The sequence below is a fragment of the Mustela nigripes genome, chromosome 15 (assembly GCF_022355385.1).
Source record: "Mustela nigripes isolate SB6536 chromosome 15, MUSNIG.SB6536, whole genome shotgun sequence".
In the NCBI taxonomy this organism is placed as follows: Eukaryota; Metazoa; Chordata; class Mammalia; order Carnivora; family Mustelidae; genus Mustela; species Mustela nigripes.
Window position 1 is genome coordinate 8,850,412 of NC_081571.1, and position 13,781 is coordinate 8,864,192.

Genomic DNA, 13,781 nt, shown 5'->3' on the forward strand with positions numbered 1-13,781 from the left:
GTCTATCTCTTCCTTAGCTCTCCATCCTGATGCTGTGTTTTGCTTACCTCAAACCACCATATTCTCCCAACCTGGAGTTCAGATCCTCAACTCCACCCTAGCTTCAGAGAGGGAAGAAGGCCGTTTTCAGCCCTAGTCCAAGGCTGGCTTCCTTTCCTGCCCCAGGATTACTGATAGAAATAATGCTGTTAATTAGATTGACTATGATAATACTATTTATGTCTGTGTATATGTATGTGTGTGTGTATACAAACATATACACACACATCACATTGTACATCTTAAAACTATAGAATTTTTTAAAGAGTGGGGAAAGGGAGAGGGATTTTTTTTTTTTTTTTTTTTTTTAAGATTTACGTCTTTATTTGTCAAAGAGAGAAAGAGAGCAAACAGGGAGACAGAGTGGCAGGCAGAGGCAGAAGGAGAAGCAGGCTGCCATCCGAGCAAGGAGCCTGATGTGAGACTTGATCTAAGGATGCTGGTATCACGACCTGATCCGAAAGCACCCGCTTAACCAATTGAGCCACCCAGGAGTCCCGCAGAGAGAGAGAGAATCTTAAGCAGGCTCCACACCCAATGCAGAGCTCAACCTGGGGCTGAATCTCATGACCCTGAGATCATGACCTGAGCTGAAATCCAGAGCCTTTCACTCATGTTTGTAATATGTGTCAATATGTTAGTATCATTATGCAGCCCTTATCAGATTGTGAACGACAAGAATACACCAAATAATATTCCGCGAGGTGTTTACAAACATACAGACTTTTTGATAATGATGATGCCTTTTAGCATCTGGAGTTCGGCAGGGGAACAAAATGTGGTTCTTATGCAAACTAGCCTCCCTCGCACGTAAATTTCTCTGTTTAATTTTATGGCCCAAATCACTCTCTAGCGATATTGCAATAAAATAAAAATTGTTTTTCCTCCAAGCTATTGAAACTCAGCTCCCTTTGGACTACTGATCCCAGCATGCAACGTTCCCGTATTACCACTGTGTGGGGTGGAGTCATAGAAGGGGCGGCAACGGCGGTGGCCTGTGCATTCTGGGCATTGTAGTCTAGGGCCCTGGCCGGCGTCGGGACAGTCCACGTGGTGCGTCTGGCGGCAGCTTTGGGCAGTGGCTACCCTGCTTCTTGCACCGTGTCCTCGAGGTGCGGGCTCCGGCGAGACCGGACCGGCGCCGCGGACCAAGCTGCAGGGAGGCCCGGAGGCAACCCGAGCCTTCGCGACGTTTTTGCGACAGCCGTGGCCGTGTTCCGCGAGTCCCCTCCCTCCCTCCTCTCTCTGAGGAGGTACCGGCTGTTGTGCGGCGCTGCCTTTCTGTTTGAGTGTATGGGAGAGAGAGTGAGTGAGTGAGTGAGTGTGAGCGTGTGTGTGAGAGGGTGAGGCGTGAGTGCGAGTGTAAGAGAAGGAGAGCCGGCTGCGGCCGCCCCGCCGCTCCCCGCAGCGGGAGCAGAACGCGCGGCAAGAGCGAGCAGGAGAGCCGGCGCCCCGGGAGCCCGCGGGGACAAGGGCAGAGACGCCGCTCCCCACCCCCAGCCCTCGTCCCTCTGCTCTCCTTCGCCCGGGGGAACCTCCCCGTCCCCCCACGCTCTCGGCCGGCCTCTGCCCCGCTATCCCCCTGGATGTCCCCGGCGCTCTCGCGGGGCCTCCTCCTGCTCTTGCCGCATCAGTCGGGCTGGTGCTGCGGCCGCCGGGTGTAGAGCGGGCGGGTTCCCGGGGGCTGCGGCTGCCGGAGCTTCCCCGGTCCCCACCCCTGTCCCCCGGCCCCCCGACCCAGCTCCCCGGCCCCGGAGGCTGTGACAATGGACTATGACTTTAAAGTGAAGCTGAGCAGCGAGCGGGAGCGGGTCGAGGACCTGTTTGAATACGAGGGCTGCAAAGTTGGCCGAGGCACTTATGGTCACGTCTACAAAGCCAAGAGGAAAGATGGGTGAGTGTTTGTGTCTTTGCCAGTGTCCGCGCTGGGCGGCGCTCCCGCAGGCCGAGGCAGGTAGCCCGGAGGGAGAGCGGGGCGCCGGCGTGCCGGTCTCCCACTTCCTCGACACCAGCATCTGGCCCTGCTAGCCAGGTTTGGGGAGGAAGTGGTGTACGAGGGATCCAAACCCACTCGGAATCCTGCGTGCTGCTGCTGCTTCTGTGTTCTACTTTGGTGGCGAATAGGGAAAAGGAGCTTCTACTCCATGGGCTGTATACTTTTCAAGGGTTTCGGTTATAGATTTAAAAAAAAAATTGTAGTAAAACGTCAGTTTAAATGATTTTCGGCGGGGGGTTTCGATTTATTATGGTAACCTTCTAGGAGATTTCCTCACGCCTCTGGAGTGACATCCATCAGTCTGGAAGGGAAGCTGTGATCCTTTCCCCCACCAGTTTGTAATTGATTTATTACCAAATTTGGATTTTATTTGGGGGAAAGAAAGCAGCAAGTAAATGTGATGCTGAAGAGTTCTCCGTAGTGATGATCTGTAACATAAATGTAGCAGTTGCTATTTAGATATCATTAACCTGTGAGTTTTAGATAGAACAATGGGGGTTTGGTGCAGGGTGGGTGGTGGGGAAAAAGGCAAGGGACAAATAGGGACTATTTTGTTCAGGCCTGTTCCCCCAAAATTTAGCAGTTGGCAGTGAACTGTAAATAGCCTCTTTGCTTTAAATATTTTCCCCTAGAAATAACTTAATTAAGTCTATGACTGATAATGCTCCCAATTTAGTTTCTTAAGCAGGCAAGTGAAGTGTTCATTTTTTCCTTTGTCAGTAGATGAATGTCGTGTAATATTGACAAAAGAGAAGGCAATTCTTAGTTGAGGGGAAGATATATTTTATTAACTCCTTGTTTTCCTCTTGTTAAAACGTATGTTGTCTCTGTTGCCTTTGACAGTATAGAAAATTGCTCGGAAGATAATGTCAGAGCTTATTATATAATCTTGAGATTTCAGTGTAAACAAAGTAGGTTTACTTGAATATCACTGTTAATTTGTTAGCTGCTATTCAAGGTTTAAAATAATTGCTTTTTTTTCCACATTAGGTAGGAGGGTATGTTCACAACTATATTAGCACTGAAAAAATGAAACCATTCATAAAGCCGAAGTAAGTTGGGGGAGCCATATTTATAAATATTTTAATATTCTGGATACTGGAAAAAGAAGTGTTTATTTTAATTCAACATTTTTCTTAGATTTAGTGAGATCTTTTTAAAATAAAAAGGGACTTTTAGAGGAAGATAGTGATTCTAATAAATTGGGTATGTGCATTTCAGTGTTAATATGGAGCAGTAAAAGCAGGACAGATATCTGTAAAAGCTTCGGATTTGAAAACTTGATACTCTGTGTGCTGCAGATATTTAAAAGTACTTCTTAGTGGAATGGATAATCTGGTGACATTTGAGAAATCAGCGTCTGGAGATACCTACCGTTGACTCTGTTCTTTATACTTTTTATTGAAGAATTCCAGCATATTTTAAAAATGATCCTCATATAATATTTTTCCAAAAGCCTTAAACCATCTCCCTTTCCCCCAATATTATGTAATTTGGGGCATATTCAGAAAATCCCCAATCCCATGAGATTAGGCATAGTAGTATATTTGACTAGTCTGTCATCTGTTTTATAAAATTCTGGTGACTGGAAATTATTTTAATCTCTGAGAGAAGCCAGTTCTGTTTTCATAAATTACCGGTTTAAGCTAATAAAACATACATTTATTAACTTTGATTTTGTATTTTATTTTAAAACTATGGTATTTTTTATTGGCAAGTGGTACTTATAACCACATTTTATATCTCATGGTTAGGTTTATTTTAGACCAAGAGTAATTTTAGAAGAATTAAACAACTTAAAAATAGCCAAATGTATATAGTATGTGAACACTTCTTAGTCATTTTTGATAGCTAAAAAGTAGCATTGCTTATTGGAAAAAATAACTTTATTTTTAATTCTTTAGGCTTGTTTTCTAGCAACCTTTAATGATTTTGTTTATAAGATGAACCTTAAAAAAATAAAAAAGCATCAAATGTCAAGAGAGTTTTAAAATTACTTAAGACAGTTTTTGTTTTCCAGAGGGAATATTTTTGGTTTGGCTTCTTATAACCTCACTCTGGTAAAATACAGCTTTATATTTATGAGGTTCTTTTGATCTTATGTCAGTGAAATGTAATTTAATGCATTTTAGTCCTGGTAAAATAAAATTTGTGGCTGTTTAATCTTTGTAAAAAGATGATGATGAAATAATTTGTTTCTAGTATTGATTTACTTTCAAATTAAATTATACATTCTGTAACTGAAATTGCAGTTTTACTCTAGGAACCCAGAGAATAAGACCTTCAAAGAGAATCCAGAGATTTACAATAAAATAGGTTTTGTTTAGACATATTTTACTATTAAAATTAACGTATGTAAATGTTATATCCTTTCAGTTTTTCAACAAGCATCACAGAACATGAATACATAGTAAAAGAATTTAAACCAGATGACTTAGCTTCTTAAATTATTTTTAGGAAACAAAACAGCTCAAAAGGTTGTTGCTTTGACTTAAAGAATTAATACTGTCCTGCTAGTATCCTATACTTATGATAAACTCTGCATTATAGGGAATGTGGGGAAGGAGGAAATACTTTATTTGAGGCATGAATATATGTATCCATAAAGGTCTTTTTATAATTGTGTTAATTTCAGAGTTAAAACATAAGTACACAATAAATCTTGGAAATAATTTGTTCTCACTGTCACCATAAATGAGATCGAGTGTGTCCTTTGTGTCTGAACACCAAAAGGGTACTCAGTAGGAAGCAAGGAGATTCATTTTCTTTCTGAGACAATTGCATTTCCTTTCGCAGAATTTAGGCAGCCAAACTCATTTTGTCCAAAAAATGGAAAGGTGCAAGAAGACAGAAAACAATTTGTATTTTTAAATTCTAAACTCTCATTATAGGGAATGGACATTTCTAGAATTTAAAAATCAATTTGAGATAAGAGTTTGATCTCTATAAAAGAAAAGCAAAAGGAATTCTCTTGAACAGTGTTGTCAGTTTGCTACACTCTATGTTCAGAAGAACAGATAATATATAATTGGGATTGTGTGTGTTTCTGTGAGAGAGAGTAAGAACTATAAAGAAAACTTTTGTTGGGGCACTTTTGTAGGCAACCCTCAGATTAGTAGGCAGTAATATTGATAACAACTAAATTATTGAATAAGATCTAAGTTCTTGGCAAAGTCCTTTACGTTTATCATCTGTTTAACCCTCATGAATACCATATCAGGTCAGTTCTGTTTTTCAGTTTTACAGGTGAGGAAACTGTAAGAAAGTTTAAATTAGTTAGAAAGGTTAAATTTGTCAGTGGTCATACAACTGATTAAATGTCAGAGCTGCAGTTAGGGGTTACAAAGAGGTCTCTTACTCCAGAGCCCATGTGCTTAATCATTATGCCTTATATAATTAATATATTAAGGTAAATATAAACCTAGACATGGAGATTTGGTGTTTTAATGGGTCATTCAGAAAACATGAATACCTTATCATAGGACTAGGTTTTTCAATTAACTGGTATACTTTTTAAATATATTTCTGAACAGCCTGGTTTTTCCCAGTGCCACGAGTATGTATGTAGGTATGTGGGTGTATCTATACATACACACATACATTTTATGTGTATAAATATACACACACATACATATACATGTGTGGAGGGAGAATCTAACTCTAATAAGGCATGTTATGATAAGACAGTTCTTAATCTAGTGGGAAAAACTCTTGAATCCAAACTCAAAGTCAGTTTTCTAGTCGGGGAGACTAGAAAACTGACTTTGAGTTTGGATTCTGCCTCTGCTTACCAGTATGACTTGCCTTTTGTAGCCCTTGGTTTACTTATTTGTAAGAGTAGAGGATTTGAGTTGAAAATTTTAAGGTCTTTCCTAGTATTATGATTTCAGAAAGTAAAAATTATGAATATAAAATATAATACTTTTGCAAGATGAGGTAAACAGCTACTAAAATTTTACTTTAGACAATGATATATATATATTTTTAAGATTTTATTTATTTATTTGACAGAGAGATACAAGTAGGCAGAGAGGCAGGCAGAGAGAGAGAGGGGGAAGCAGGCTCCTTGCTGAGCAGAGAGCCTGATGTGGGGTTCAATCCCAGGACCCTGAGATCATGACCTGAGCCAAAGGTAGAGGCTTTAACCCACTGAGCCACTCAGGCGCCCACATTTTTATGTTTCTTGTGTCACGTCTTACTGTGGGTTCTCGCCAACTGGCTAAAAGAAGTTAGGTCAACTTCCAAAGACTTACCGGCTACTTTACCTGCCTTATACTGCTATAGCATTCCATCATCTTTAGCTCTGCAGTTGTTGGGATTTATAGGCTAGTGCTTGCTTCCACTTCTGTGAACCATTCATTTGGTGGCTAGCACAAGGGACTCTTCTGATCTAGTCTGCGTGGGAGCTTTAATTCAGTTTTAATTCCTTAATTATGATCAGAACTTGGTGGAACCCTTTGTTTCCCCTGAAGGAATCTAATAGTTTTTCTTCCAGATATTACTGAATTCTGTATCTGTGTTCAATTTGTTTTAAATATTTCTTTAGATGTCAGAAATGCCAAGATACAAAATGTATACCCATTGTTGGGGATTTTGCATGCCCAATAAGGAGTATTCCTTATAACTTTTTAAAAATGAGATAGAAAGGGACTAGCAAAGTATTTACTATGCACTTTGTCTGCTTACTGTTGACTTTATCTGCCCTGGGTATTCAGTGCATTCAGAGCCACTGGTTGAAACCACTTTGAGGTTTCATGTTTAAATTCCATTTTGTTAGTAGCAAGACTGGCAAATTAATTAATCTGTAATTTGTTTATTTGATTTTTAGTTTTGCTCTTTCTTTGAACATTTGAAGAAATCTGTTCAGTCATTCATTAACCAATATTTATTGGACCCCTTTATATGCTGAGCACTGTCTAAAGTATTGGGAATACAAAGATGAGTAAAATATTTCATTATTTGAGGAGGTATCTACTGGGGAAACCAATGTAAATAAACTGCAGCAATGTAATAAGCACTATAATAATTAATACAAGGTGCGATTGGAACCCAGAAATGGATAGCTCCAACTGTTTAGGGTTTTCAAGGAAAGCCTTTCAAAGATGGCAAAATTTTGTTTGACTTGATGGGGAAGATCTCATCAGAAAGGGTGTTTTAAGATGACTGGGATAAAGAAGGGTGCTTTCTTATTGTCTGCTTACAGACCCCAGTAGATTTTGTGTGTTTGAATTTTTCTTCTCACACATTACCTCCCCACACCTTTTCGCCTTTGAGCTCCTGCTGTGCGTGTTGTATTATGTACACACACTACAGATGGTCCATTGTACCCACCGGACATGATGACGTTTCCGTTACTTAACAGCAAACACCTTAATTCTCTGTGTGGCCGTTTTCCATCACAAGAATGTTGCTGAATCAGAGTATGGGCAGCCTCTGAAATTCAGCTGTCTGATTTAAGAATGATCTCTCATAGGTAAAGCTCCCATGGCAAAACTCCATTTTGATTATAACTCTAATAGCAGGTGATTTTAGCGTGGTCTCACCTCCATGAGGAGTAGGAAGCCAGAATTTTCTATGCTGCAAGATGGTGGTGACAACAGATTGGAGGGGGAATTTCTGTTGTTGGAATCTGATGTATGAAGAGATGGGAGGGAGGTGGGGAGATGGCTTCCAGCAGGCTGGATTTCAGCTAGAAAAATAGAAATAATGACAGATTATGATAAATTACTGTAGGCATTTGCAAACTTACCTGCTTTTTCAAAAATTATTTCTCTTAGCAAATGTGGTCAGAATTATCATGTATAAACATTTGAAATATGACCCATATGTAAGTTGCAACTGTGTGTACTAAATCAGTGTTGAGAAACAGATATTCTCCGTGGCTGGTGTCATCTTTCTTGTAGTGCCTTTTGCTGTTGAATCCAATCCTCATTGTCTATTCTTTTTTAAATTCTTTTTCTGTTCTTAGCTAGAGAATGAAAATCCTACTGTCCTTTCTTCCTTCAGAACAGTTTGTAAATCCTTTCCTTCACACAGCTTAGGTAGGCCTTGGTCATCTCTTTGTTACTTAGAAACTACTAAGATATTTTTTGTCTTTAGGTATCTCTTATTACTTCAAGAAAGTTCTTGATGTTGTCACTAAAAAGTGACCTTCAGCTATTATTTTGATCTTGATGCTTGAAGACCCATTAGTGTCATGATTCTCAAGGTTCTTAAGTACAGTTGTTGTCAAAGTCACAAAACCATCCATTTGTAGTAAGCTGCCTTTACTGACGGAATTAATGTCATGTCCTTCAGATGTGTTATGGCAGGAAAAATTTTTTTTAAAATTGAGATATGTTAAGTCACCCTTTTACTTTATTTTTTAAGATTTTATTTATTTACTTGACAGAGAGAGAGAGAGAGAGAGCGTGAGCGAGTGCATGGCAGGCAGAGGGAGAAAGAAGCAGGGTTCCCACAGAGCCAGGAATCCGACTCAGGGCTCTATCCCAGGACCCTGGGATCATGACCTGATGACCCTTAATGACTGAGCCACCCAGGTGCCCCTCATTCACCTTTTTAAAGTATACAATCCGCTGCTTTTTAGTATGTTTCCAAGGCTGTGCACTTACTTCCCCTATCTAATACCAGAACATTTTTATTATTCCAAAAAGAAGCCCCCTATCAGTTAGCCATCACTGCACATCCTTGTCTTTCCAGGTTCTGGCAACCACTAATATACTTTTTCTATGGATTTGGCTATTGTGGACATTTCATATAAATGGAATTATACAGTGTGTGGCTTTATTTTGTTTTTTACTTAGCATAATGTCTATAAGGTTCATCTGTGTTGTGCATGTATCAGTATTTCATTGCCTTTATGGTTGAATAATATTGCATTGTATGGATATAACACATTTTGTTTACTCATTCATCAGTTGGTGGACATTTGTGTTATTTCTACTTGTGCTGAAAATTTTATCTCCCAACCGGAGTGGGTTCTAACATTTAGGTTCGGAAATCCTAACTGCTTTATCTTAACATACAACTCCAATAATTCCCTCTTCACTCATCACTCCACACAACATATTCAGTCCTTCATAGAGGTATTATGTAACTACTTCAGTGTATATGTGGTTAATGTTTATATGTCCTTTGGGTCTTTCTGGTGAATGTTTATGGGTTAGATATTATAGATTTCCTATAGGGCAGTAATTGTGTTCCCCTCAGTTCCTGGCACTTTGCCAAATGTTGACAGGTATTGAATTTTTTTTTATTTTTGGTGTACATGAAATTCATAGTTGAAAGTCTTCCTTTTAAGTTCGCTGAAATTAAAAACTTGAGCATATTATAGGACACTAAAAGAAGAGCATCTTATGAAAATACTCAGACAAGCAAAGTTTGAAACCAGGAAAAGAATTGAAGAAACCCAAAAGCCAGAGGCAGGGCAAACTTTGTTAATCATCTGAACCAAATATAAGTCCCAGGTATTTGAAAAATTGAACCATTACAAAGGATAAAGATATTTTCTGAAATATACCTTGTAAATAAATCAATTTAAGAGGGGATCAAACCTATATTTATAAATTTAAGGAAAATATAATTAGTCTTGGGACCAGAGTTGACATTTTTGTTTAAATTCCATGGTTATTTGATATTTGAAGTTTAATTTTGTTGTATGAATACAAAATTATTTAGGCTACTACTACTCGAGGTAACTCAGTTTCTCCTCTCCCTAGACAGTTCTTTAAAATCTATAGTTTTATTATAGCTCACGAATTGTAACAAATAATCATTCCAAGGAGAGGAATTCTTGACATCATGATGCAGGGCTCAGTCTGTATGTTTCTAGACATCTGTATTTAGAGGCTGTTCAGAGAACTAAAGGGATTAAGAAAAAACTAAAACTTGTCCATCAGTGATATTATATTTTATGTTAAGCAAGTCATATTTCTGGGGAAAGCAGAGTTAAGTATTGAAAAAATGATTTTTATAAGGCTTCTGTTTTAAGGAAAGCCAATTGTGAAAATTTAAGTTCATATAGAATAAATTTATGTGGAGTTTTTTTTTTTTTTTCATTTTCTTTAACTACATGAGCTCTCCTAGTGTATCATGGGACTCAGTTTGCAAAAAATTCAGTTCATATGCAATTTTTAAAATAATGTCAAGCTTATAATTTGTTTTCTAATGCTAACTTAACATTGAAGATCCTTTTAAATGTAAAATCAGATCATTCAGATATCTGACATTTCATTATAGTTCCTCTTTAGCTGTAGTTGTTTGTTTTGTTTTCTTTTTGGTAAAATTTTTAAAAATGTTTTTAATTTATTTGGTGACTATTTGCTGAACATCTAATATGCCAGGTTCTGTGCCAGATATGGGTGATTCAGCAGTCAATAGGCCATTGGTCCTTAGGGAACTTACAGACTTTTGAGGGATACAGGCAAGTAAAAAGGTAATTAAAGCATAGTGGGATAGGGCTGAGATAGGGGAAAATATATAGTTTGCCATATGGGTACCTGATCTGCTCTTGGGGGTTTAAGGATGATATTTCAGTTGCGACTTGAAAGATAATTAGAAGTTACACAAGTGAATGGGCAGTACATAAGAGTGAGTGAGTGTTGGGGAGTTACTGTGCAAGCTAGAGGGGTAGCATCTGGTTCTGGAAATTCTTTTTTTTTTTTTTTTTTTAGATTTTATTTATTTATTTGACAGACAGAGATCACAAGTAGGCAGAGAGGCAGGCAGAGAGAGAGAGAGAGAGAGAGAGAAAGAAGCAGGCTTCCTGTGGAGCAGGGAGCCTGACGCGGGGCTCGATCCCAGGACCCTGAGATCATGACCCGAGCCGAAGGCAGCAGCCCAAACCACTGAGCCACCCAGGCGCCCCTGGAAATTCTTTATAAAGGAAGGGGCTTCTATTTTGTTGAAAAGGGAGTGTGGTAGGGGTTGTATGGTGTGTAATAAATTTTAACTTAAATTATTTATTTGAATTGATCTCAGAAACTTTGTATCATGTTGTAGGTGGGAAGGCTAAAGTTCTCTTCAGGACCCCTTGGAACCACCTCCGAGTAGCATTTATAGAGATATGAAGGAAAGATAGTATAGTGAGGGAATTGAAAGGATTTCAGTGCCAGATCTTAGAGAGTAGTAACAGGTGAGGTGAGAAGTATAAAAAATTAAGTTGGAGAAGTAAGTGGAGTCTTGGAAATCATGTCATGGATTTCGTACTTTATTCTGAAGACAATGAGGACCATTTGTAGGATTTTAAATAGATAGTAACAAGTTCAGATTAATCATTTTTAAAAGATTGCTTGGCAACACATTCAGAATAACTACAGGGAACATGGGGTAAGGAGAATGTGACAGTATTCTAGGTGAGAGAGGCTGGAATTAGGAAATGACCCAGAGAATGAGGAACAATTGAAAGGACTTGTTAATTTCTTGGAAGTGAGAGAGGAGGAAAAGAAGAACCATGGATGAGGCTTGCTTAGGTTTCTGGTGTGAGCAGCAGCATATTGCCGTTCACACAGATAGCCAAAACAGTAAGAGGAGCAAGTTTGTTTTGTTGTATTGAATTTTGTGTACCTGTTAAACATCTAAGAAGAAATGTTCATTAGGCAGATACATGCGAGAGATAGATCTGGGTAGAGGTAAACTTGGGAGTTACCAGGTACTTGAAGCTTCGAGCGATCTTAAAATTGTCTAGGGAAAGTGTAGAATGAGAAGAGGTCCTAGGTTAGAATGTAGAAAAAAATAATGTCCATCCAGGCCAATAAGTTGAGTCCTGAGAAGGAAGAGAAAACTCAGGATCAACCCCATCGTGCAACAGGATTTACGCAGTATGTACACAACAACTTGGAGAAAAACCAGGGCTTTGTAGGTAAAAGTATAACAACCAATTAGAGAGTGTTTTCAGGAGCGATAGGCATACTGTATGGCACACACAGGGAAGGGAGATGATGAAATGTTTGGGTTAAGTAATGTATGCTAAACAAAAGGAAAATTCAGTGAAAGATTTTTGGACCCTAGAGCTGAAATTATAACTCACTTTGTAGGTTTTATCCAAAATGTTTTGTGGTACTTTTATGGGTAGCTTTATCATTCAAGGCCAAGCAGTGAGAATCTTTACTTCCATCTTTGGTTCCACATTGGCTGTATTATTGAAGCTAAACCTGTAGATACTAGCTTGCTATTTCCTTATTTGTTCATTCATTCCATGCTATTCAAGGTAGTTCTTTATTTTTTTAAATAAAATAGCTTTTTTTCCCCTCTGATTATAAGAGTGATATAGGTACATTGTAGAAAATTTGTAGTCCAGAAATGTATACAGAAACTAAAAGCCCTAAAGACAGTTACTATTTTATCATCTTCACAGATAATGCTGTGAATATAAGTAGAGATTAATGAAATCTAGTGTGCTCTTACCTTTATTTCATTCAAGAATATTATGCATCTTTTCCCATTAGTAAATATAGCTATAATTAAGTTTTAATTATTATGGGCATTACGTATATATGAATATAAATATGTATCTAGTGAACCAGTTCTCTAGTGATAGAAAAAATTTAAGTAGTCTCCAAATTTTAACCATTACAGTTATCAAAGGGCCTTTTAGAAAATATGTATGCAGTGTCCTTGAAGTAGAATTTCAGGGTCAAAAGTTATATACTTTAAACAACTGTCTTTTTATTCAAATAAGATAAGGATATGAAATTCATATATCCTCATAATAAAAAATTCAGTCAGTACATAAGGATAACTAGGAAAATCTAAGTCTTTCTTTTTAGAGTAATAATTGTCAGCAGCTCCTCATGTGTATACATAAAGAAGCATTTATATTTATGGATAGATTTTAAAATTTATTGTAATACTTTATTCATTTTGAGCATACCACACATGCATATGAGAAAGAACATAAATTTACTGAGTGCAAACTAAAGTGTTGTCATCCTGTCTCCTCCAGCCATTCAGGTCCTCTTTCCAGAGCTCTCCACTGATAGCTTTCTTGGGTATGGTTTGTGGGAACAAACATCTTTTGACTATGTTATTGTTTTTCACATGCAACTCTTATTTTTATGAAGTCACATTTATCATTCATTTCTTTAATGGCTGCTGGGTTATATGTCTGAATTAGAAAGGTCTATATGTCATTATCCTTAAACACAAATTGTATGATAATGTGTATATAATTCTGTGCCTTGCTTTTTTCAGTTCATATGTTTTGATGATCAGTATCTGTGCATATAACACAATTCATTTCATCAGCTCATCATCCTGTTTTATGGATGTAATATACTGGTCCAGTTGAAGGGCGTTTTGATTCCTTCACTTTTTCATGCTCCTTAAAAGCACTGCAATAAATGTCCTTCACATCTATCTTTGCACACAGCATTCTCTCAGGTTGGGAGCACAACTTCCCAGGGCCCCAAAGTTCCCCACAGAGTTATTTGCTGATACCACTGGCAAAGAGTAAAGTTTTTCCTGTAGCAAGAGAAGCTCCCTTGTTCTATCTATAGGGAGTGGCTTTCAGTGGTCGTAGAAATGTCATTATGCCCAAGAACAAGTTACTGTTAACAACCCTGGTACCTCAATGCAGGACTGGTGAAGTGCAGGTCAGTTTCTTAGGAATAAGTTCTAATAGGCCTGGATTAAGGCTCTTCTATGGGTCAGTGTTATGTCCTATAAAAAGGTTGCACCAATTACACATCTCCACTCCAAAAACAAAACTTATCTGAAAGGAAGAAGTGGGAATAGATATAGTAATGAT

The 13,781-nt window shown here is 38.2% G+C and overlaps 1 protein-coding gene across 2 annotated transcripts in view; it reads left to right on the plus strand.

The window, feature by feature from the left end:
• The first annotated feature begins 1,789 nt into the window (after positions 1 to 1,789).
• Positions 1,790 to 13,781, plus strand: part of CDK8 (cyclin dependent kinase 8) — a 138,986-nt gene continuing 126,994 nt past the window's right edge. For both annotated transcript variants that reach the window (XM_059377728.1, XM_059377729.1), the window contains exon 1: positions 1,790 to 1,933. In XM_059377728.1, coding sequence (XP_059233711.1) covers positions 1,806 to 1,933 — 128 coding nt within the window. In that variant the 5' untranslated portion in view covers positions 1,790 to 1,805. The remainder of the gene's footprint in view (positions 1,934 to 13,781) is intronic.